This window comes from Aptenodytes forsteri, unplaced genomic scaffold (genome assembly GCF_000699145.1).
Source record: "Aptenodytes forsteri isolate BGI_AS27 unplaced genomic scaffold, ASM69914v1 Scaffold282, whole genome shotgun sequence".
Taxonomy (NCBI): Eukaryota; Metazoa; Chordata; class Aves; order Sphenisciformes; family Spheniscidae; genus Aptenodytes; species Aptenodytes forsteri.
Window position 1 is genome coordinate 4,375,024 of NW_008794089.1, and position 25,524 is coordinate 4,400,547.

The window sequence follows — 25,524 nt, forward strand, 5'->3', positions numbered from 1 at the left end:
TTGGTGAGCACCTCCGCCAGCTCCCTCAGCACTCTCGGGTGGATCCCGTCCGGCCCCATAGACTTGTGAGCGTCCAGGGGGCGTAGCAGGTCATTGACTGCTTCCTCTTGGTAGGTATGATCATCCATCAATAAAGCAGACTCACAGCTGCCAGCTCTGTTAGGTCAGATTGTACAATACCTCTATTTTTCCAGAGACTAGCAGAGTTTAAGACGTGAAGGAGAGAGCAGCTGGGGGCATAGTCATTGCTGATAAGACACAGGTGACCATGGTAAGTCATATATAAAATATACATTTGATACAGAACACGTGATCAGTTTTATAAGAAAGTTGCTCATTAACAGGCTTGCAGCTTGCAGATCCTTTTAGACCTCACCCAGTAAGTCCACACTATATAGTTGGTTTTAGTGTTTCTTTCTGGCCATCAATATCGCTTCTTTCCAGTTTCTCTCTAAAGGGCGATCACTATCTACAAACCAGCAGTGAATTGTGCACAATTGGTCCGAGATACTAAAACCTCTTTCAAATTGCATCCTTGTTTGTGGTGGAATGGGATATGTTGTAGCCTAATTATAGTGTAAACAGCAGTTTTGTAGATGTAAGTGGATCTAATTCAGAGATCATCTTATGTGACCCAGGCAGAGAAATATCAAGTCTGTATGATTTAGCACAAATTGAGCATATTTCTAAAAATATTTCCATTAATATCAAGGTGAAATAGATTACAAGTTTAAGTGAATGCTAAATGTCTTTATTTGTATAGCATAAATACCTGAAAAAAAACTCAGTTACTGTATATTCTGCAAAGACTTTTAAAAATAATTTTAGTGGCCTTTTCTCAGACTTTTAGTGCAGATGGAAAGTTAAAAGCTAGACACCAGTAGGTCTATCTGAGTTCATATTAATGAAAAAAGTTCAAAACCTTGATAATAACAAGAGTCACACAAAAATCTTGTTTAAATCATTCCACTGTAGGAAAAACGTACTGAAAAAAGGCACTCACTTAACATAACTTTGAGAGTTACATGTACATTCTAATCTAATCGGATTTATGGGATTAATTCTGCCAAGCAGAACAAGAAAAGTAAAACTGGAGAAAAGGGTGCATGTGAAAACCTAGGACTCTTAAAACACCAAAGAATCTGTCAGATCAGTTGTAAATATTTGAAACCGAAAAAGGAGACTAATCTCATACCAGTCTTTTTTGCCTGAAAATCATCAGGCTTTTGGTCTACAAGGTGAGTGGAAAACTGGCTCAAAGAATGACAGCCAGTGGTTCAGAGTCCAGCTGGTTGTCAGTGGTGCTCCTCGGGGACTGGTATCAGAGGTGGGCAGCGAAAATCTAGGAGGCAGTGGGCACAAATTACAGTGGAGGAAATTCCAGCTAATCATAAGGAAAAAATACTTCACTGTGAGAGTAGTTAGCCATCGCAGCAGGCTGCCCGGAGAGGCTGCGGAATCCCAGTCTGGAGATTTTTCAAGTCTGTGAGTGCCCTAAACTGAGTTTGAAGTTAGCACTGCTTTGAGCAGCTGTTTGGAATAAATGACCTCCAGATGACCCTTCCACTCTAAATTACTCTGTTTCTTTGGGACTAATGGAGGGAGCAAATTTTGACCAGGAATTGATGGGTAGATACAACCTAAGCAGGCTGAGGAGAGGGCTTTGTTCAGCTGCATGTTTTGTCAGTGCCATGTGTTGCTGAAGCATGTATGTTCACTAGACAGTGATAAAATTATGATGGTGAAACATGAGAAGAAAAGGAGCCTTTCAGAGGCAGAACTCCAGTAACGTGGCACAGCATGAAAATAGCAGCCCTAAGATCCACTTCTAAAAGCAAACAAGAATCCAGTGCTGTTTGCAGAGAAATGATGGGGTATCTATCTTATAAATTACATAGCAAGTACAAGTGGAAAATCAGTCATGTTCTGCATCACTAAAGCTTCCAAGTAGTTTTCAAGGGTAACCAGAATCTTTTGTTTTATTTGCAAAGTACATTATAAAGCCAGAAGGGATTTTTACAATCATTTAATCTGACCTCCTATTTAAAACATGCATAGCATTTACTGTTTATATAGAGCATAAGTTTTAGAAAAGATCTCATTTTTCACTATACAAATTTTTAGTTGTAAAGTATCTAACATAACTCTCAGTGAATTTTGCCAAAGGTTAATGAACTTCACTGAACTTTATTTCTAGCTTAAAATTGCCTGGCTTCACCTTCCACTGGTGGGTTGATTTTATGTTTTGCCTGCTATAGTGAGAAATTTTGTAATAACTTCTGAAATTTCTGCTTTCCCTCTAGGTATTAGAGAGTGTAACCAAGTTTGCTTTTTACCATTTTATTCCAGGGTTTTCAAACTCTTATACCAAACATCACTTCCAGAGCTGGCAGTGCTCTGGGCTTCATGGAGCCTGGTCGCTGTGGAAGAGCCCTCATGTGATAACTAGGATTAAGTAGGACAGCCCATTTGCAAAATGCTTTTGACTCACAAGTTGAGAAGGTCTCCGTATGATAAACCAAAGATTCAGGCCTTTCAAAATGCTCATTCTAAACCAGCTTTTTCAGTCCATTATTTTGAATGTCCCTTCATTTTTCAACTTTCTTCATAGCAAGAAAAGGTGTACATGTTGTTTCATTGACAGTCACCTAACAGGCCAAATAAGTTAAAAAATACATTACACAATATCTGTTTCAGGTTTGTTGCTGTCTGGTTTGGGTGGAGTGGATTTATTTGTGTGTTTGTTTTAATGAAGAATAGATTATCTGTGAATAATCTGTGGGGTTTTTATACTCTCAGTCCCACAGAGGAGTTAAAACCCTGTTAAGAATCGTTGCTTTCATGGACAAGCCTGCTGTCCCCACCTGAAGTGTATGGTTTGAATTCTTTGTTTCAAAGTATTGACCTTTCATTTGTCCACGTAGTTTGCTTAATGCTGAGCTTCTGAAGTGATCCAGCTTGGTCTGTCTGTATCAGTAATTTCTCCTATGTGATATTTGACATTTTTTCTTACTTCATGTTGTTTACAGCTTGATCAATGATGGTTTTCTGTTTACAATTCTATTTTGAGATTAATCTATTGATTTTATATCCATTTAGTGAGCACCCGTATCAGTTTTGCATTGTATGAATCTCTTAATTAAAACTTCACTTAATCTTTTATTCTTTTTTTCTCAGCTAAATTAGAAAATACATTAAAATGCTGTGTTTGTTGAGATATGTTTTCTGTAAACACATGTATATTCATTGTTCAGAAGATAACATTAGTTCTAAAGAGAACTGACCACAGTTATCTTGGAAGGTAGATTAAGAAAAGATACATTTGATATAGAGGACAATGTAAAAATACTAAGTACAGGAGTATGCTCATATTATGGACTTTGTGCATGAGACGTTCATTAATTGGAGAAAAAGTATTTGCTGCACCTAGTTCAAAACATTCAAAACACTTCTCCCAAAGTAAATTCCTTCCATGTTGTGTGAATCAAGGGTCATCCAGTTTGTTCTCATTAATACCGGTATTTGAAGAAGGCATTTCCATATCAAGTCATGGTCAGGATCAGGTCCAGAGACAATTGCCAGGTTCAGACAAAGACCAGCAAGTACCAGGCAAGTCTATGGTGACATGGCAGGTCCAAGGTCAGGCCAGGAAGGCAGTCCATTGGGCCTGGGTCCAAATCAGAGGGGTCCATGGCTGCAATGCAGCTGCAATGTCGCTCAGGTGGGAACATGCTGGAGAGCATCATCCTCAAAGGAGCTCCCAAGGAGGGACTCCAGTGAGGCTTCCTGGCAGAGCTGTTTGGGGGGGAGTCTCTGCTAAAGCTTCCTCCAGCTTTTTCTGGAGAAGCTTCAGAATCAGCTGAGGCTTCTCAAAGAGCTGTCTTAGCAAGCTGGCCTTGCAGACAGGGAGGTAAACTTCTGGTCCTGACAAAAGAAGAGTGCATGCCAGAGCAAAAGGAGTCCAATTAATTGACCAAGGGAAAAACTGTTGATGTTGTTATCTTCACCAATATGTCATACGCTCTTTAGAGTGTGGGACTTAAACTCTATCACACAAAGCAGGGGAAATCATTCTTTGCATCAGTGCAGTAATGTCAGATTTTAAAATCAAGTTTTGCAACAGCCAGTGAAATTGGCGTTCTGTTTCTACTGTTAATACTGCAACGAGTACTCCATACAGCTCATCAGTGTAATTCCTCTGCCCTGTGAGTATATAATGATAGTTAAGAAATGCCATTTCAACTCATAGAATAAGAGATTATCATAATATCTTATTAGGTCTTCAATAAAGTGCGTCATTAGCCAATTTCTATTTTCCCATAGAGAAATCTGAAACCCACGTGTGAGAATTAATGTGCTTGAATGGACTGATGAAACAAGCTTCAGCAAGGAAAAAGAGTGCCCTGAGCTCAGACTGTAGGAGGTGGTAGCTTGACAATATAAAACACATCACCTAACCTTTCCAATTGTCAGTCCCAATCAATATGTTTGTCTGTTTCCCAGAAATCAATAGAGACATGGTTCTTACAGTAGCCATGAGACCCAACCTGACCTAGAAGCGAAATCATCTAAATAGCAAAACACAAGCCCATCATCAAGTCTGACAAATGATCAGCTAAAAAGGGCTCTAATTGTTTTTGTTTCATATCCCAACATTGGATGCAAAGACAGTTTTGTCCAGATTAAGCTGAAGATCACACATCACACATCTGAAGTCAATTACCCCACTTTCCTGCTTGTCCCCTTTCACACTGAAATTTGTATTTGTTTAGACTTCTCTGTAGCAACATCATCATTATTGATGTCTCATACAACTTCTAAAATCTGTGTGTACTAAGTATACCCTTTAAAAGGTTATTCATACATTTGTCTCATTTTTAATAAGAGGATGTAATAGTCTCTAATAACTTACAGGTTAATCTCAAACAGCAAAAGCCTCGGGCAATGAAAGATTTTGGACTGTAGAAACTTGAAAAGGATGAAAACGCATTCTGGCAGGAGGGCTTGTTTGGGAGTGTTATTCTTTTACACATCCCATTTCTGTCTCAAATAGCCCTTGCTTAACAGACGGCTTGGTGTTGGACCTCCAGCTTTAATCTTTATTGGTCCCAAAATTATGGGGTTTGTATAGTGTAGCTTCCTTTATTTCAATTTGAATATGCTCGATAGTCAGCCAGCTGTAAGCCTCACTGCTGAGGCTCATCTGGTCATTTTTTCCTCATTTGAAATCCATTGCTATTGTATGGAACACAGCACATTACAAGTCATGGTATTACATGTTTTGTGTCATATTTATTTCCAAAGGATCAGATACCTTCCAGATTTGGAATGGGGGGTGGTTTGGGATCAGTGTGGCTAGCATACAAACAGGCTAATGTCTGTATTCATATGTTTGTGCTAGTTGTGGCTTCAAAACTGTGCATGCACACTGTGCAATTTAAAAAAAAAGAGATGCATTTTCTGAGACAGTGTGATCTGCCATAGGAATATCAGTGTTATTATCAAGAATTCATGGCTCTTATTACAGCAGTGGAGGCACAATGGAAAGGAAGAAGTAAAGCTGATTGTTTTCAGGTTCCTTAAGGGTCAGTGGGGAAAGAAAATCAACAGCAGCAGCAGCTGCTGCAGCAGTCTCATCAACAAAAGAAAACCCTTGCGCTCCCCGAAACCAATTTCCAATTGTGCCACAGTCCATGTTCCATATGAAGTGCCAGATATTAAGTTCTCATGGGTAGAGAGAAGCCTGAAGTCCTTCTGGCTCTTATAATGGCTTTTTTCTTTCAACTTAAACTACTGCTGGGTTGTGCTTGGGGGCAGGGAGAAACAGTTTGAAAGGAGAAATGCTTGAGAGAGGTGTGGGACCTCTGAGGAAAGACCGCTTGCAGAAAAAGCTTTCATAAGTTCTGCGCACCTGGAGTGTAGCTTAATTTACCTTGGCATCTTGTTAGTTTTAGTTCATTTGTTAGCAAAATAATGGCATCAGTTCTTAAGGAGTTGTCATATTTAGTTCCATGTAGGTTGTTATTACTGAAAATCAGATAAAATGGACCAGCAAGACACTCTGTGCTGAATGATGTAGGTACACATGAGAACATTATCTATTCGCTTCTTTGTATAGGTTAAAGGCACTCCGATGTGGGTGTGCGAAGCAAGATCCCAATAATTATTTGGCTATTTAAAATTTATATTTTATTTAAGGAATGTTATTTTTTTAAGGAATAATTTATTTAAAGAATGTTTTGATTGTCTTCATTATATATTAACAGCAAGGGAATTCATCTAAAAATGTGATAATGCATGCAAATCTGTGATACCAGTATCATTGAACTTTTTGCAGAACTTATTTTTGCATTTGCCATGTTTCCACATAATGTATTGAATGTCAGCTTAAATTACCCTCTCTTTGCACTCAGCCTGGTATAATAATTTGAGTTTGATTTTACAGACCCCTATAAATCATACTACTAAAAGAGTAATCGTTGTTGTGCTAATAACCACACTTTCTGAAATCTTCCCAATGGATCTCTGCTGTAAGATGAGGCTTTTGCTACAGAAAACTTCAATGCATCTCCTTACTGTTGAAATATCATCAGCGAGTTTCTGGGCTTTTTTATGTCCTTTTTAAGAAGTTAAATTATTCAGAGGCTTTAGCTGCATTAACCTGCAAAATGTCAGTGGTAATGGGTACGCGCATGTGTCTATGCTGTTTACCTGTGCATCAAGGTTGGATAGAGATAACTTTATCAACTGATCACAAAAAGACATTCCCCCCCTCAGCAAAATCATGGAATACTTTGATTTATTGTTAGTATGTTCTTTGCAAGACCATGACATGGAAATGTGCATTTTATCATGACCTGGTTGGGCAAACTTCAGGGTGAGACTTTCCCAGCTTTGCTGTTCTGCCGCCTGAGCTTCCTGGGGTAGTGCTAGCTGTGAAAGGCCTATTCATACTGCGATTACACTTTCTAACTGTGATTTAGACATCCTATATGTCCTTCTCCCAGAACAAACACCATAAGCTCATTGTTTCAGCACACACAATAAAAACTGTAGTGAACTCTTTTTGTAGAATACTTATGTATGTAAATGTTCTTTTTATCCCTTGAATGACATTTTAGTGTTTAAAAGTACTTACTTTTCCCTTTCCCCTTAGCATTACCTTAAGCAAAGACACTGTTCTTCAGCCTTAAATGTTCCAGTGAATTTACAGTACACAATTAATTGTAACACCAGCAAGTCTGGCACACTGTGTTGTTAAGGATAGTAGGGACTGTGGTGATTTTATAATGAATTCACTTCAAAACCCAGCAAATAGTAGCATACAAGGACATCTGACAGCTGCTTTCCCCAGCTAAATCTCACCACTGAAACTTGATTCCAAGAAAAATAACAAGTCAGGCTTGGTTAGTAGTGCTGCAGCTTGGAATGTGAGTCTTGACAAGGGGGAAAAATCATTTGTACTGTACTAGCTTTTCATGAGCTGGGGTGAAGAGTAAATCTCTCCAATAGCAAAATAAAGCTGTCAGACAGCTTTTTCATAAGATGCCATTGGACACCAATATGACAGTTCTTCCTCCTGATCTTTTTTATAGGTTACTAATTCTGAAAGAAAAGTTATCTTTGCCTACATTTTTGTGGACCCAGGCAATGAAATTTTAAGAAGCGGTTGTGATACTAGAACAAAAATACAGACTGATACTCAATAACCAGGAGTACCCCTGTTGCCTTACTGAAAAGATGCTTTAACCGAATGTCTAGTATCTAGGATAAGATTCTGTATTTGCTGCTTTATATTTTGAAATTGATATATACATATATGAAACGTTCTCTGAAAAATTAGCAGACAAATATATGGGCACATGAGAACACTTTCATGCACTGAGGAACATGGCAGTGGCCATCAGAGTGACGCATGGGCGCCAGTAAGCAGGCAGTAATTTTGTTTCTCAAGCACTTGAATAGGTTCCCTTCTTCTCTGTCTTTACTGGACGTAGATGAGAAAATTTAGGCTCTTCTCAGTTAGGCCAGTCTTTATGTACCGAAACGTAATTGAAGCCTAAGAAGTATGGTGAGGACTGATCACAGGAGTCTTCTCTTCCAGGATATGTGGAGGAGCCAGGGTTCCTGGCTGGGCATCTAAACGTCTGATTCTAGTTCCTGATACTGAAGGTCATGGAAGTTCTTCTAGTTTGGGTTATGGAGATGGTTATCCTTGCCTCCACTGCAAAATGCACTATCTTATGGCTGCAGAGGAAAAAGACAGCAATTAATTCCTGGGTGTTCTTAAGAAAACAGTGAATAGGGTGTGCTATATTAACTTTACTGAAATTTGGGAAAAGTTAATTGAAAATGTTCTTTTGACTATTTCAGGGTAAAATCATCAGCAGTATTTTGTATGCTTTTCACAAGTATTTTCCAATATTTATCTTCATTTTCTATTAAAATCTTAACATTTTTATTTATAGATTACTTTTGAAGTCTGACATAATTCTGAATATCTTAAAAAGGAAAAAAAAAACCCTCTTTCTAAGTATTGTTGCATTAAAATGCCTTGGCCATGAATTTAGACATCAAATCATACCAATTCTTGTATTAACAAGCAGGCTGAGAAATTACATATTTCAGGGTTCTGTTTCTGAGCAGACTTTAAATCTTAAATTTTCACACAGTTTACACAGCTTTTGCAAATAAATAGTACTGTCAAATAGACCAACCGCCTCAGTAAGCTCATAAAGAAAATAAATGCTCCAGGCTAGTGATAGTGAAAGAAAAAAGAAAAAAAAAAATTTATTGGATACTATAACCGCGAAAAAAGAACTAAAACAGACACAAGTACCTACAGAATGAAAGTTATCATAAATAACAAACTAAAAGTTTCAGGTCGTATTTCCATTAAACTCATGAACAGCTATAAATTAGGTAGTCCTAGTTTGGGTTCTTTTTCATTGTTTTCCTTTTGTTGGTTTGGTTTTGATTATCTGTTTTCTGCCCCAAGTTTCCCATGTGCTCAAATGCCCCATTTGTGTTGCCATGAGGGTTTGACTAATCTAACTCTTAGACATTAGTAGGATGGTGACCACTGATGCAATCTCTTCATAAATACTAAGCAATCCTTATACCTTTCGTAGTTGGCTGCAAAGAAAAATGATTTATCAGTTAACAATGTGATGATAAGAACATAGAAATTTACTTCACTTAAAAATGTCATATTAAATTCATGTGTATATATTGCACAACACAATAGAGAGCAAGAAGTATCACTGAAATAATGGAAAATCGAAAAAATATTAATGAAAAGAAAAACAATCTCAATACTATCATATATAGATATTATATATGTATTGTCATTTTACCTTAGAAAGTTCACTTAAGAAGTCACTTTCTGCATAGGTACTTTCACTGAAATCTGGAAATGTGACCAGCCAGCCAAACCCTTCTCTCAGCTCTGTTCTCTCAGTTTCAAATAATTCGGCCTTCCGGGTGATCACTTAAACCGACACAGCTTGCTCACAATCCGCCTGGGGTACAAGCAGGAGCAGAATCTGTGCAACAGTTGAGCATTTTCAGCTAGGAGTTTCTGCTGTTGCCATGAAACTCCTCAGCAGCTGCACATTCAGTTAGGCGGGCACTTCTGAGACATGAGGCAGGGGCAGCAAACCTGCCAAGTGTCTAATCAGCTTCATCTTGGTCCTAAGCATACACATAATAATAAAGATGAGCAAAATAAAATCAGCACAGAATAAACTAGGGTCAGCAAAGCCTACCCAGCTTTGACACCCTAGACTTTAAGAATCCTAAATTGGAACATGTGGATGTACTTAATGCATGAGTGACATCAAACCACGTTTGCTTATTTTTTCCAAATACTAAGTCTTCAAAAGCTGAGCTAAATGGCTCACAGTGTTCATAAAAATGAGTTGACCTGAGTGGAATAGATACTGCTGATGGTGTAAGGAAAAAAGATGGCAATAAGAAGCAAGGTGAAAGCTATGAAGGGCACAGCCATATTAGCATGCTGAACTTTTCAAACAGTGACAAAATTATTCTTTCAGTGCCTGTTTCTTCAATGCAATATCAGATAGGACTCCTGCACAGGCTCTAATGAACCATGACCTAAAATCAAGTTACCCTTGCGTGAGGCTAAAGGTACTGTATATTATAGTGTAGCTTAATGCAAAATGCACGTGTAAAGAATATATTTCATTCAAAAATAGAAGAATTATACCTGCCTTACCACATGTGCAGATTGATTTTTTTTGAAGTTTTGTCTTTAATTTCATCATCGTATATTATTCCTGGGAAATAGCTTTAATTTCTACCTATGATTAATTCAGGCTTCCAAAACTGTAGTACATTTTTGAAAGATATCTTTGGGCCTATTCTGCCAATAACAAGAACTGGGCAATTAATTCAACCTGTGCTGCTTTAATCTGTTCCATTAACAAAGAAGTGAAGTGAACAAAAGAATCTTTTCTGAAAATAATAATTATACACATAGTGTGATTGCTGTTGATATTCCCTAGTATTTATTAGTGAATCTGTAATACTGATGGATAACTGGAATGGTTCCATTTAAAAAAAAAAAAAAAAGTTCAATGCAAAGCTATCCAGTCCAGTAAATTAACACCTAATTGCTTGCAGGGGTTCAGCTAAATGTAGTGGTTAAGGTTAGGCAGGGTCCCCAATGTGCAGTTTTCACCGGTCTTGTTTTTCAGAGGTTCTGAACCATTAGCTTCAGTTTGAAAGTGTTCCTAGCCTTTCTTTATAAACCATTCCCTTTGATTTTAAGGACCAGATAGAGGTCAGGAAAATTTCCTGACATGCCGAAGCAGGATAATCCTTATCCAGAGCAAGTTGTAGCTTGCTTTGATTCACCACAAGAGGCTGCAGATGCAGATAGAATATACAGGTTCAGAAAGGAATTAGGCAAATTAATGGGCAGTGGATCTATAAACAGACACTGATAGGAATAGGCAGAAATATACCCTCTAGCATCCTTAATGCAATGAACTGATGCTGAGGGAGTGCAAAGATAATCAACCTCAAGTAATAGCCAAACTCAGATCTTTTCTCTAAGTATCGCCTCCCATTGCCCCTGTCAGGCACAGAACTCCAGGTGAGACGGGCCATGTTTTAGCAGCGCTGTCAATATTAATTTCTGTTGCTATTCTTCCCAAAATAAAGTGCTAGGAATGGGAAAGAGCTGGACAGAGAACCAAGGGAAGAGGCTTGGATAGTCACCACTGTTGCTCCTTTTTTTCCAGAAGCTGGAAAAGGTGCATAAGAGTAATTGCTGGAGTGGAGAACAGCCTCCTCCCTTCCAGCAGAAGCAACATACTTCCAGTCTTCCTCCAGCAGCCATAGGAGTCAGCCAGGTTTTGCAGATCCTTGTTGCAAAAAGTGCTGTCTTTTAATGAAGGAAGAATGAAGAGACTGGAGGAAAATTTGCTACGGTGAGGAGATGGTGAATGAAAGAGAAGCATTTAGCTTCTCCAGGTAGTTTACAAATAAAAAATAGAGTGATCAGCCCTCTGAGGGCTGTATTGTGAATGAAGCCTACTGAATGCAGAGTACCATGGAGCATCTGTCCACTTTATTCAGTTTCCTAATCTGAGTTCTCTCAGTACTGAGGTTTCAGTTACTGGTACTGAACAGCTTTGAAACAACAGCCCTAAAATCTTGAAAGTAACGCCATTTTTATTAATCAGTTGCATTTAAAAATAATAAAACCAATTGGTTTTATTAAATGCTCAGTAAAATATAAAGTGTGCTTTCAAAAGTTATACATTTTAAGACTTTTTGGCAACGTTAGAAATAAATATATTATTGACTGTTAAGAGTTCTGTTCATACTACATTAACTTTGGTTTCGTATGTTTTTATATTAAATGAAATGGTTCAGGCAATGATACATTTATGAGATGAAAAAGGAATCGCTTTTTTATGACACTGAAAGATCTGTGCGAGTGCAAAGAAGTTCCCTTAGTCCTTTATATTTTTCTGAATATTCTGTGGAAGGGGAGAACTTCTTCATAGAAAACACTTATGACCAGATTCTTTACATACTTTGATTTAATAACTGCAAATCTTGGCTAACATTGTACATGGATTTAAATAGGAAATCATATTTTGCATTAATTTTAATCAAAGTCCAGCACTGCAAAGCCATTGTAACCACTGTTAACTGCATTGCATGTAAATGTTTAAGGGGGCGGGGGGGAAGGGGGGCGGAGAGAGAGAGAGAGAGATCTGAATCACTAAAAATATGGTTTGAATGTGATGTTCTGGCCATACTACTATGTCCACATGCCCCATACGATCAGCCATTTTGCCCTTAGAAGACTGTTCTCACACCACAGCTATTAACTTTGTCTGTAAGGTTAATCAACCTCGGGTATCTTTGTCCATTTTCTTGGTATCCACATCTTACTCTGATACCATCATTACTTTTCTGCTAAGTGACTGGGTAATAAGCACACAACACCTTGCAAGTTGCTTCTCTTCAAGAAGGGAAATGGAAAGGCATCCTGGTCATAACTTAGCACACATAGACTTAAACACTTCCTACAGCATTCTTGAAGGAGAGTTGTTTTGTGCCCAAAGAGCAGTTCTGCATCAAGACTTGATTCTAACCAAAATCCCAAGGCAGGCAGAGAGTATCTCTCCTGCTCCTTCTTCTCATGATGCTATTTGTCCGCAAAAGCTTGGGGGAAAGAAGCAATCAATCAATGACAACAGCAAAAAAGCTATCCCATGACTTAAAATTTGTTCCTATGGTAAGAAAAGATAACTTCAAAACAGAAGAAATATCTTCTGGCATTACTTGTCATTGCAATATACTTAACTTTTATATATAACTTTTTCCCTCTACGTTTTTTTGTCCTTAAACTGAATTTATATACTTTTAATGTCTTAAGACTGGTAGTATTGACATTTTAGCAGAATAATCATGTATGATAAAATAGTCTGATGCTTAGAATTATATCCATTAATGATCAGTCTTCATGTTGCAGTGCACTACTATTTCTACTTGGGTCAGCCCTTTCCAACAGCTTCCAAAGCAGAAAAAATAAGCAAAGGGCTCTGAGGCAGAAGGATTCACATCCTCAAAAGGAGACTATAGAGCTATAAAACAGGGTGAAATGTGAGAGAGGAAGAGTGATCCTATTTCTAAATTATTTTATACCTGCATGATACATCCTTCTCCCTTCAAGGATTTCTTTTCTATTGTTCTTTTAGTCTCTCCAATCCAGGGGTTTTGCTATTTGTTATACCCAGTCATAGTGGTCTCTGCAATATATCTGCATAGCATTCCTGATTTGGAGCTTATGAACTCTAGACAAAATGCTGCTCTTCTTTTTCTTGGCTGACATGAACCAGGATGGCCACAAAGGACTTGTTTCCTTTTGGCTGGCACAGAGTGATGGGACACAACAGTGTCTCCCCACCTTTTTCTTTTATTAACCATAGATTATCAAGGAGCTCCAGAGCTTTTTGTATGGGCCACTGTGGTGCGGTGGTCTGGTGTGAGGCTCATCCTATTCCAGTGCATGAGGTTATGTCCTAATGGAAAGTCTGTCCCACTGCGCGGTAGCCAGCTAACGAGAGCTGTCTACTAAGAGCCCCTCTATTGCAAGCCCTAGTACAATATGCTGGGCAATTACAGACTGTTTGTGGTGTCCAGAAGGGCAGTGCTGGAATTACTGGTTGTGGGGATGGCTAGCAGAATATGTGCTGAATGCAAACCCCCTAAAATCATATGTTCCCTCCTCGACCTTTCTGGAAATTCATGATTCATAGGAAATCTTCCTAAATTCATTTGTGTTCCTAAGCCTGCAGGTAGGTCTTTTCTTCATAATGAAGAAGCATGCGTCCAAACAGGGCCAGATCCCTAGCTAGTGTATATGCACACTGAAAACAATAGATGTGAAATATGGCTCTGTCTACAGTAGAATACATTCTGAGTTTAAAACTGTATGCCATTTGTCATTTAAATGAGTTAAAACATGCCCTGTTTGTGTCTGTCATAATGGTTTGTGACACCCAACACTGTAGTCTGTAATTCTCCTATCACTTTCATCTGCTTTAATCATTTCTACCTGTTTCTGAATTTTTAATCCTCTTTTTGAGGATTAAAGTAATTTATTTTCTTCTGGTGCTTTAATTAGCAGCTTTGCTTCCCAGTGAAGTGCTTGCTGACTGAATCGTGCAATCCTTCGCTTGACAGGAAGGATGTAAACAAAGAGAATTTTGACTAACAGTCAAAACTACAGCATTGCCACTACAGCATAAAAACTAACTTCAAAGATGAGAGGGAAAAAAAAATACAATAGGAGCTTCAGATATCATTAATGCTGTAGTTGGATCTTGTATCAATAAAAGCGATTCTGTCATTCACTGTGGAAAGATAACATTTACCCTTACACACTTATTAAATAATCTTTTGGAAGCCAGGGCTACGTACTGTCATATCTGATAGATTGTATTGCAGGTTGGAAAAGCTGCTGCAGCATTCACATGGCACACTTCTAACGCGCAGCACTTAGTTCCATGATAATTGAGTCACAGAAGCTAAAATGACCAATTTAGAGTCTAGAATCAAGTCACACTATTACCGTACCCATTGCATTAGCACTAGAGCTGAATGGTCATACTGTGCAGCATAGTAACATCTAATAAAAACCTTCAGCCGAATTTTTCACGTTACTGTATTTTCAATAGTGTTATTTTATATGATGTTTAACAATTAAAAAGCATTGAACAAAGCAAGTGTTTCCAGAGACCTGTGTCTTTTTGAGTTTTGGTGGTTTTTTAACATGTGTGCAGATCTTTGTTTGCCCTCTCCATCTCTGGAATTTAATTTTCTTTAGAGTTCTGTGTGAATGACTTTCAACATATGTCTTGGATAAGTAGATTTATGGTCTAGATGATCAAATCTAATGGTGAAATGGCTATTAGGATTATGGATGTAGTTTTTTGGAGATGTATAAGTGAGATGCACAAACAGAAAATTATGAAAAGTAGAATATCTATTAGGTAGGATTTTACCTGTAAAATTTATTAATAAGTGAATTCCATGCAAAAAGCTTCGTTCGATTTAATGAGAAAATACCAGCAGCAGATTAGATGAGGGAAAAAGACATTTTAAAGAAACATGTTTCTAGGCTGAGTTCAATCATGTTTTCTAAATGTGAAAAATCACTAAGATAATTACATTGAGATTGATTGGGTTATTCACACGGGTTTGAAGTTAAGCTCATATTTAAGTGTCTTCCTGAACTGAAGGAATAAAAAGAAACTTTTCAGTAAGGGGTTTTTTTTTTCAGATTAGAAATTAAAGTACAGGGGGGTTATTTATTTATGTCTTTACACAAAAGAGACTTAGTTAGTCCAAAAGCATTAGAAATAAACTTAGAGCAGTATATGAAAATATCAAGTTACAGACCCAATGCCAAGAAATATGATTATATCGAAGTTCATATCACCTTTGCTCAAGTAAAAAAAAAAAAAAATACATTTTTTAAAAATGGTTAAGGTGCTTTTGGTGTTTGATAATATCTCTTTACACTTTGCTTTGGACCAGCTGGAGGGAGCACGATGAACTTGTTTGTTTTCCAGTGAAGACAGATTAATTTCCAATTAAAAGCTGTTATTTTTTTAAAAAAAAAAAAAGAGAGAGAAAATGAATGCATCTTTCTGTGCAGCATTTGTGGTCAAATATTGAATAATCCATCTGATAGCTTACTATATGAATTTGAAATTAATTGAAAATAATTATGGAACCTGCCCATGCATTTTCATTATATAAACTGAGAACAATTAAAAAGCTAAACAAAGAGCATACAAGATAAAAACTATTTAATTAATTTCAATCATTATAAATTGCATGAATACAGAAAAGAAAATGTGTTTTGTTTACATGGCAAGGTCCTTTGAATTGTTCGATAATAATGAATACATTTGTTTGCCAGAAATCCGGGATGGCTGTCCAGTTATGTGTTATTAACTTCTGCATATTAAACATCTGAGCCCAGTTAATGCATTATGGAGCTCTACTTCTTTGATGCATCATAACTTTGCATTTTCATTCCTTGCAGAAGGGAATCCATATACCTGGTGGGTTGGAAAAGCCAATGAGAAGCACTACTATTGGGGCGGATCAGGACCTGGCATTCAAAAATGTGCCTGCGGCATCGAACGCAACTGTACTGATCCCAAGTACTACTGCAACTGTGATGCTGATTATAAGCAATGGTGAGTGGTTTACAAGAAGGCAGGGTGAGAATGACCAGAATCTCTTAACTTTTACAACACTGCCATTATTTTGACTGTCTTTTGTTTATATATTTCCTTTCTTACCAAAGAACAAAGGCAAAAATACTGTATTTGTGATCCCTCCTGCAAAGTGTCTACCCATCTCTTCATTTCCATTTTATTCATGGTATCTGTGACTGTCAAATATAAGGAGTGTATTTATGTTTTCAAATCAACTGAACTATAGAGAAGAATGCTAAAATTGCAAAGTCAAGTCCTTATAGGAGAGGCCAGCATTTTGGCTGCCCATGCAACTTTGTCTCCATCATATTCAATTATATTACAATACAGTATTTAATTTTATCTCTGCAACTCCATTTTTTTTCCCATAATTTCTCCTTTTTGGAGCACTCTTGCTGCATTTGCCTGTAGAATGTGAGAAATATGAGTTGAAATCACTCATCTAGTGACTCCAAGCCTCATTATCCATCTTTCATGAAAAAAGTGTTAAGAACTAGGCTTTAAGAGTATTATGGAATGAGCCTCTGTATTTCAGAGGAAGCTGTTGCACTTTGCATGAGATAATTAAATATTCATTGGCCTGTTGGTTGAGAATACAAACCTGTAACCCATTTGGGATGGGACAGTGAGAATCGATTCGAGTTTCTTCTCTAATAAATAGTTATTGATTCATCCCAGGTGGAACAATTTTAACAGAGGGACTGAGGAAGTCCTACCCCAGCGTATTTTACAGCCTGGTAACAGGGGCAGTCTACTGTGAGGTAGTTGATGTGGGTTTAAATCCCTTCAGGCAGAAAAGAGAATTAAACTTGCATCTCTGATATTCCCATAAACACTCTACTGCATAAAGTTTATCATCATTTTGTGTGAGAACACAAAAGTTAGAACACACAAGTTAGAACACTTCCTTTGTAAGCTTTAACCATTTGTGTCTCTCTTGTCATGATAGGCAGCATCATATTTTATGTGGTATGCAATGTTCAGTGACCAACTGGAACCATACTTTTAGGAACATTTTTCCCATTAATAGCAACCTGTTGGCAATTGAATCAATACTGGCTCATAAACTATTTTGCGTTAATTGAGACATTCATACAGCTATTAATGAACACAGAGCTACAGAATTCTAATGGTATGTCAGGGATTTAAAAATAAAAAGAGTAGGGAGAATCGCAGAACCATAGAATCACAGAATGGTTGAGGTTGGAAGGAACCTCAGAGTTCATCTAGTCCAAACCCCCTGCTCAAGCAGGGCCACCTAGAGACAGTTGCCCAGGACCGTGTCTAGATGGCTTTTGAATATCTCCAAGGACGGAGACTCTGCAGCTTCCCTGGGCAACCTGTGCCAGTGCTCGGTCACCCGCATAGTAAAGAAGTGTTTCCTGATGTTCAGAGGGAACCTCCTGTGTTTCAGTTGGTGCCCATTGCCTCTGGTCCTGTCACTGGGCACCACTGAAAAGAGCCTGGCTCCGCCCTCTTTGCACCCTCCCTTCAGGTATTTATACATATTGGTAAGATCCCCCTGAGCCTTCTCTTCTCCAGGCTGAACAGTCCCAGCTCTCTCAGCCTTTCCTCCTGGACACAGTACTCCAGGTGTGGCATCACCAGTGCTGAGTAGAGGGGAAGGATCACCTCCCTCGACCTGCTGGCAACAATCCTACTAGTGCAGCCCAGGATACCATTTGCATTCTTTGCCACCAGAGCACATTGCTGGCTCATGTTCAACTTGGCATCCACCAGGACCCCCAGGGCCTTTTCTGCCAAGCTGCTTCCTGGCTGAGTGGCCCCCAGCATATACTGGTGCATGGGGTTGTTTTTCCCCAGGTGCAAGACTTTACACTTTTCCCTGTTGAACTTCACGATATTTCTGCGAGCCCATTTCTCCAGCTTGTTAAGGTCCCTCTGGATGGCAGCACGACCCTCTGGCATATCAGCCACTCCTCCGAGTTTGGTGTCGTCTGCAAGAATGAAGTATGAAAAATACAAAATTAGAGTAATAAAGGAAATCTTCCAGGCCCTGCAAAAATGATAGATTAGGATGTGGGAAATCAAACATTGCCACAGACATTGCCACCCTAAGCTTTGACATTGTTAGGATAGTATGTTGTTAGCTATGATATGGGGTGAACTATAGAACACCACAGAGATAGAGTAGTCAATATTAGAGACAGAGGAATCAGACATGGTGCCAAACTTCAGAGCTAGAATTATATAGAGAGTGAAGAATATAAAGTCAGAGGACTCTGACTCAAACATAGGCACTAGAGCAGTGTGGCAGGAGGGAGGTAGGTTTAGTTCTGTGACAAAATGGTAATGACAAAAGGAAGATATTGTAATAATAATTACAATAGTGGAAGAATTAGGAGCACTTACGGTTTTCATTGCTTGAGGCACTGGATGCATTTCCCTGAATAATAGTCTTTGTACCATATGTTGACTGTTTTCTTTTGCACCGAGGGAAATGCATGGGGGAAATAGCATTGACTTTTGATCTCTTCTTGTGGTTTCTCTAAGAGTCACAGATGATAATTTAATAAGCAGCATTCACTCAATAATCTTTTTCTGTAACCTCTATGCCCCCTATATACACTGAGATTAATGGAATCTACTAATAAATAGACTAATACAATTATTAGATTTATTTAAATTTAAAATGAGATTACTATCATAATAGATACACAACTCTATTCAGAACTTCAAACAAAAAGACATTTATATAGTATTTCTCTGGATATATATCAAGGGTTTTTTTCAGGAAAACTACTGTGTATTACAGGACAATTTATGAAAAATAGTTGTACAACTGGATATTATATTTTAATCTGTGGTGTGTGTAAATCACAAGAAGAAATGAAAGCCTCATTATAGTCTTTAAAGACATTTTGTTCAAGATTTATTTTTGCAGTTTAGTTTTGACAGAATCTAGCCCATTCCAAAGTTATATGTTTTGGGTTTTGGAATTATTTTGAGGAGTCCTAGTTAGGAATTTTCTCTAGCCAGGTTGATCAATACCTAAAAAGCAAGTGAGCTCCAGAGGTGAAGAGACCTCACTGACTTCAGTTATCAGGGGCAGAATGTTAACCAGGGCCTCCAGCATGTCCATGCTCAACTCTGGTGACAGCAAAACAGCTCCTGGTTTGGACCACAGTATCTGCAACAACACTTTTGGAGAATTGTCATGAGCGGGTAGATTCAGCCAGTGGCAGCAATGGGAACCCGGAAAGGGCAGAGGCCATTGAGAGGCTCAGAGAGGCATCTGGTTGCTGTGAAAGCATGCATCCATCTCATCCATTCAAACCTTGCTTTTGCATATACAACTTTACATATTCCAACTATTGCATAAACTATAGTATATCTTCTTATCCTTAGAGGTAAAAAAGTGTTAGCTTAGGAGTATTGGGAGCATTACTTTGGTACAGAGGGGAGCACTATGCAAGGATCCCCAAGGAAGGGCTGACTGAGATAACTCCAGAACTAAAATCCGGGCATCGTGACATAGACACTAATAAACCTTTGTAATAGAGTTACATGGGTATTTCAGCACAGTGTGGAAATTACTATTAGTACAGGGATCTTTGCAGCTTATGATGAGCAGACAGGTCTCAGCTCACAGACTGACAACATGGCTTGCCACAGCTGTCACCCTAGCTCATCAGCACAACTTATTTTAGAAGAACTTACAGTCCCCTAAAACAGAAGGGCTGAGTAAATGCCAAACCAGGGCTGAGAGGCCAGGTGGGGCTTTTGCAGTAATTGTATGTCTTGACCATAGCTGGGAGCATTGCATTTGATTGTGGTATGCCCACACTTATTTTCTGCTCCAGCCCAGACAATGTGAAAAAAGTTTATATCTGGGTTTTTTTTTTTTCTTTTTTTTTTGGGGGGGGGAGACACAGTGGGGAGAAGGCAGTAGCTAGAGCAACAACTATATTAGAAAAGGTAAAGAAGTAAAATGGGAAAAGAAGTCTGCTGAGTGGAAATTGTGGGAATGAAAGGTGAAGAAGAAGAGAGAGATTCAGAGCAGAGATTCAGATTTTAAAGTGCAGGGCGCTCTTTTTAAAGGAGATTGGGGAGCCACTGAAGAGTGGGTCAGGCTGAATCAGAATGATGTAGTGTAAGTAGAATATTGCCCGCAATTTTTATTGTAGAAGTTAGAAATTGTGTTAGAAATGAAGAAAGGGATTGCAGTTTGATAATCGATCTTGTAGCAAAGGCAGGAGAATGCTCCCCTGGACAACTGGATTCTAACTCTGCCTCTGGAACCACATTCCTGCGTGGTGCTTGCCAAGTTTCATAAGCCATTTCTTCACAGAGCAGTCATTAGTTTGATCCTAATTTTCTGGGTACCTAACTGGAAACCCAGTTTGTATGTGTGCTTTTAACCTTAACATCTTTCAGCCTTAACATCCAATCTGTAGAATGGAGATGATGCCAGATACTCACCTCATGGAGGTATTGCAAAGATTCCTATTGCAAGATAGGTAGATTTATGAAGCAATCATCTACTGTAGTAATGAGTGCTATAGAAATGCAGTGAGAAAATGCGGTCTTTATAGGAAGAGTTGAAATACACATTTAATATAAAATGGGGTCCACATATTGAAGCATGAGAGTAAATTAGGATAGTGAACAGTGTTTTACTAAATGAGTATTGTCTGCCTCCTTTACTGAATAATGCTGGAGCCCTCTGGAAAAAATAATAGTCAGCGACCAGTCAAGGACTGTATCATGGTGATAGGTACAGGGGACAAATTAAAGCCCTTTAAGCAGCCTGAAATATTTGTTTTTCCTAAATTTTGTGTTTGATTTGATTTTTTTTTACCAAGTATGAGTAATTTTGTATAAGTACAGAACCAGCTGTGTTAATTATGGACTCAGTTACAATGTAATTTTTCCCAGGGACTAGCTTACACCATAAGCTTGATATACCTTAAATCTGGATGGTTTTTCTATTAATGCTCTGTAAAAGTTCACTAAGCAACTTTAAAACTTGTCTGTCTGAATAAAATAGAAAAGAGCGTTCTGTAAGTTGTAGAGCTATTTAGCACATGCCTAATGTGTTGATTATCAGGCCCGGATGGTAGATAAGCCAAACAGTAGATACTGGAAGAAAATATGAGATATGGTATTCAAATTTATGTGTATTTGCACACATCATCTAAAATAGAACCTGATTCTTAAGAGAAGCTCATGTTGTTGCTGCAATGTAAATATTAAGCAATCATTTTTGTCATGATAAAGAAACAAAAACATGGGTGGAAAGAGCTTCACCCAGAGCAATCCTACCAAAATGAACCTTAGTCCCAAATTATCCATGATTTGTTTCCAAAATGAAATTAATTCAGAGGCAAGTGAGTCAGACAATAAAAAAGGTTAGTTTTGCTTGCTCACAAAGATCATTTATTAAAGAGTGTGTGGTTGACATTCAAAGTCAGATTGCCTCAATCTTGAGAGAATAAACTTTACTGAGGCTGCTGTTATTAGTAGCAAGAAATTCTCTTGGTTGCTGTTAAACAAAATCTTCTTCAAATGAGTAATTTATGTAAAACATAAGACTTTTGGGAAAAAAAAAATATTTTATTTGAATAAAAACATTGTTATTATTACCATTTATGCAGTTCCTTAAAAAATGTCTGGCATTGTAGAGATAGACAATCTGTACCAATTAAGTAGCAAATGTAAAGATCTGCAAAGAAATTTTGGTTCCTACTCTCCTTTGACCCTAAAGTCAGTTAAACACCCAGATTGGCCAAAGTTTCTACACCACAGGCTCCTTACTTTTTCTTATGTAGCAGCCGCAATATGTGAGAAGACATAATATGGTGTTGTGCATGGATTTACTGGGAAAAGGTGACATAAGAAGCTTTTTCCTTTAGCATTTCCTGATGAGGATGCACTTCAGGTTACAAAGTAGGGCACGGACTTCACTGCCAACTATTGATGTGACTGCTAATCTTTCAAGAACTACTTGGTGGCCCTAAAGATGATCAAAAAGGATTAAGGAGAATTTAAAGATGACAGTGGTTTGGACAAATGGAGGAAATGAGCAATGAAAACAGAAGGAGGGAGCCTCACTTTCTTGTTTATCCTCTGTCACAGTTTGGAAATTAAAGTTTATTTCTCCAGAGCCTGCAAAATTACTTTATTTTTGTGAGGTGTTTGCAAGAATGCTCTGCAGGGTACATCACCCCTTCCCTTCACAACTCTTCTCCTACAATGGGTGTTTCAAAAGAAAGTTTCAGGTCATAGGAAAAGACAATTAAACAAACAGGGCTCAGATTGACATGAGATGTTTGAGTGACAGGAATATGGGTGGACGTTGAAATGCTGGCCTGTGGCAGTGGCAATGACAGGAAGGTCATTTGTAGCCAGATTTAACAGGATATTAAAGGTAGACATCAAGGCTTAAGTATAGTATGTACTAATTCCCATTGAAATAATTGATATTTTAGTTCCTGACTCCCTTAGGCACTTTTGAAAATGTATCTGTCCTTCAACCCTTTGCACACTCAGTAACAGAGCTGCTGATGCAGAGAGAACTGGCTAGTTACATGACACTGGCTTCTCCTATCCTTCATTAGAAGCTGATAACAATATCTTTGGATATTTTTTTACCATTACTTTCTCATCTAGGCAGCAACTGGAATTTCCACAGAGGTGTTATGTGATCAGAAGTGACTACGTTATACATTCTCTGTGGACAAAAAAAAAAAAAAACCAACAAAAAACCACCCCCAAACTAAGAACTTTTCATTGGCTCTACTTGATTACATTTTTATTACATTTACTTACTATTTGTAGCATTATGTAGAGAAATCTTAAAGAAATAAAAGGCATCAAATATGAATATACCTAAAAGAACTTGAAGGACTATAGAAGTTGCAGTGAGGAACATGCATAACTATAAACATCCAATATATATGTATGAAAAATTTCCACTTTAACTAGACAGATTGTCTACATTCAAAAATCAAGTATTTATATAACGTAGCCATATGTTTAAGCCGTGCCTGGCAAAACAGACTTTTTTTCTAAAATACAGAGGCCTGTATTTAATAAGAAAACATACTGGTTTATATTACATGAAACCAGAAAAGAAAAAAAAAGAACAGAAAATTATCTAGTAACATTTGTGATGTCCAGCTGTTTTGCCTGGCATCTGATAAAGACGATGAACTTCAATTTCCTAGAAATTGAGGAAATTTTGTAGAATTAGGCCACACCACTTTGAAAACTGTAATTCAACATTTTTGCAGTGCTTAAAGGCCATCTTTGAAATGACAGACCAGAAAACACAATTAGTAATTGTGTTTTGTGTTGTAACTGTGTGTAGTAATTACATCTGTTCACCATATAAAAGTTGAAATATCAAAACTTATGTTTTAGTTATGCTTAAAAAAGAAACCAGTTTTGTGGACAAAGGCAGGGAAGCTTAGCTGACAACTCGTATTACTTCATATGGTTGGTTTTTTTATACTCTTACAAATCCAGACAGCCTTTTGTAGGTTTTTAGGGTTAACTTTCAGAATTCCTCTGTACAGTGACATTGGCACCTAGCATTAAGATAATTCCAGTCAATCAAAATTTAGCACCATGACAGTATGTAATGGCACAGAATAAAAATCTGCATAAAGGGGAACACTAAAGACAGAAAGCCAAGCATTCAAACCTTAGGAAATGTTAGATTTAATACAGCTGGCAGTACTTTCTTTCTGAATGATACATAGATATGAGCTGAAACTTTCAGCAACAGAAAAGCAGATAGCCAGAAGCGAGGAAGTTCATTCCTACTAGTTATAGTTTGGCCATTAAAACTATTCTAGTAGGGAAAAGTGTCAAGTGACTGGTAGGCTGCTGCCTGTCCTGCATTTCTCAGCTGTGCTCATCAGCTGTAACTGGTGTGCGATATTGAAACAGAGTTTGCATGCAAAAAAATGTGGAATCTTCCTGTTAACTGAATTCTGTCCTCTTTTTTTATAACCTGTTCTATATTTTCTTTTATAGAAACTATATATACCTTATGTTTGTCCATTATGCATTCCTCTTTTCTGCTTCTCCCACAAGAGAAGGTTGAATGATTTTGTTACTGATAACAACAGATTAAGAGTTTGGGAGTTGGAAAAGATAAAGTGGAGAGATGAACTCCATCCAGCACTTGGCCATGCTACAGATGTGCTAAATAGCACCTTTCAAATTCTTCTTTACTTGTGCCTCAGTACCACCATAGGACTCTAGCTGCACAGTAGGGCTTTATTAGACAGGGTTGTCTACAAACACAAAAGGGCTGGTTTTTTACCTCAGTGTTCATATTATCATAAATATGTACATAAGACTAATGTGAGTGATTTAAAAGTTAATTTGAGGGCAGATGAAGGACATAGAATCTCTTGCACAATAAGTGTTCAGACTACTGGTTTTACGTCGACTTTGAAGGACAGTACCTGCTGCCCTGGAGTTATCCCTCATGTTTGTGTTGTATTGCTAATGCATAGCCCACAGCTGGCAGCTCTAGTCCAGGATCTGGGCAAATCCAGGATCACCTAGATTGCTCTTTCTCCTTCAGAGATATTCCGTGCAAGTACTGACAACAGCCATATGTATGTAGCTCATGGGACCTGACAGATTTGCAGCCTGAATTAATACAGGTTGAGGGCATTAGGAGTTTGGGAATTCAATGAACCACGAAACTTGCAAACATTACTCCTAGTTTTCTCTCTTTTGCCTCCTGTACTGTTCACTTTTGGGACTGGATTGTGGCCTTGTTTATAACAAGTTGATACCACTTGACATTTAGTTGTCATCCCACTCATTGACATTAAAGAAAATGTTTCCCTTAATGCTTGTGGCTCACGGCAGTGACCAAACAGCTGAGGAACCAAGTCTTAGCTTTCTCCAAAACTGAAAACACAAGAAAATGTGGACATTGATGTGACATGAAATAACTGTTTGGCAGTCTGCCTTATCTTTGTTAAAATGGCATCTTGTTACTTGGTGTTATATATTCAGTCCTGTGCGCTTATTTTGCAGTTACTGTGATTTTTCATCCCACAAGCAATACAAAACTAGCATAGCTGAGGATGAGGAAACAGGAATCTGTACTTCTTCATGCGTCATGAGCAGAGTCTTTTACCTTGCTGCACATGTAAAAATGGTTGAGCTCTAGCAACATGCTAAGGATGAAGATGATTCCCATTTGACTTCAGGTTCATTCATCATTCAGTGCTAGCAGTAATGAATGAACTTAAAG

General features: G+C 38.0%; 1 protein-coding gene across 1 annotated transcript in view; it reads left to right on the plus strand.

Annotated features, from left to right (window-relative positions):
- CNTNAP2 (contactin associated protein-like 2) overlaps nucleotides 1–25,524 on the plus strand; it is a 972,464-nt gene that overhangs the window by 719,303 nt on the left and 227,637 nt on the right. The window contains exon 14 of the mRNA XM_019470872.1: nucleotides 16,100–16,256. Within this exon, the coding sequence (XP_019326417.1) occupies nucleotides 16,100–16,256 (157 nt within the window). The remainder of the gene's footprint in view (nucleotides 1–16,099; nucleotides 16,257–25,524) is intronic.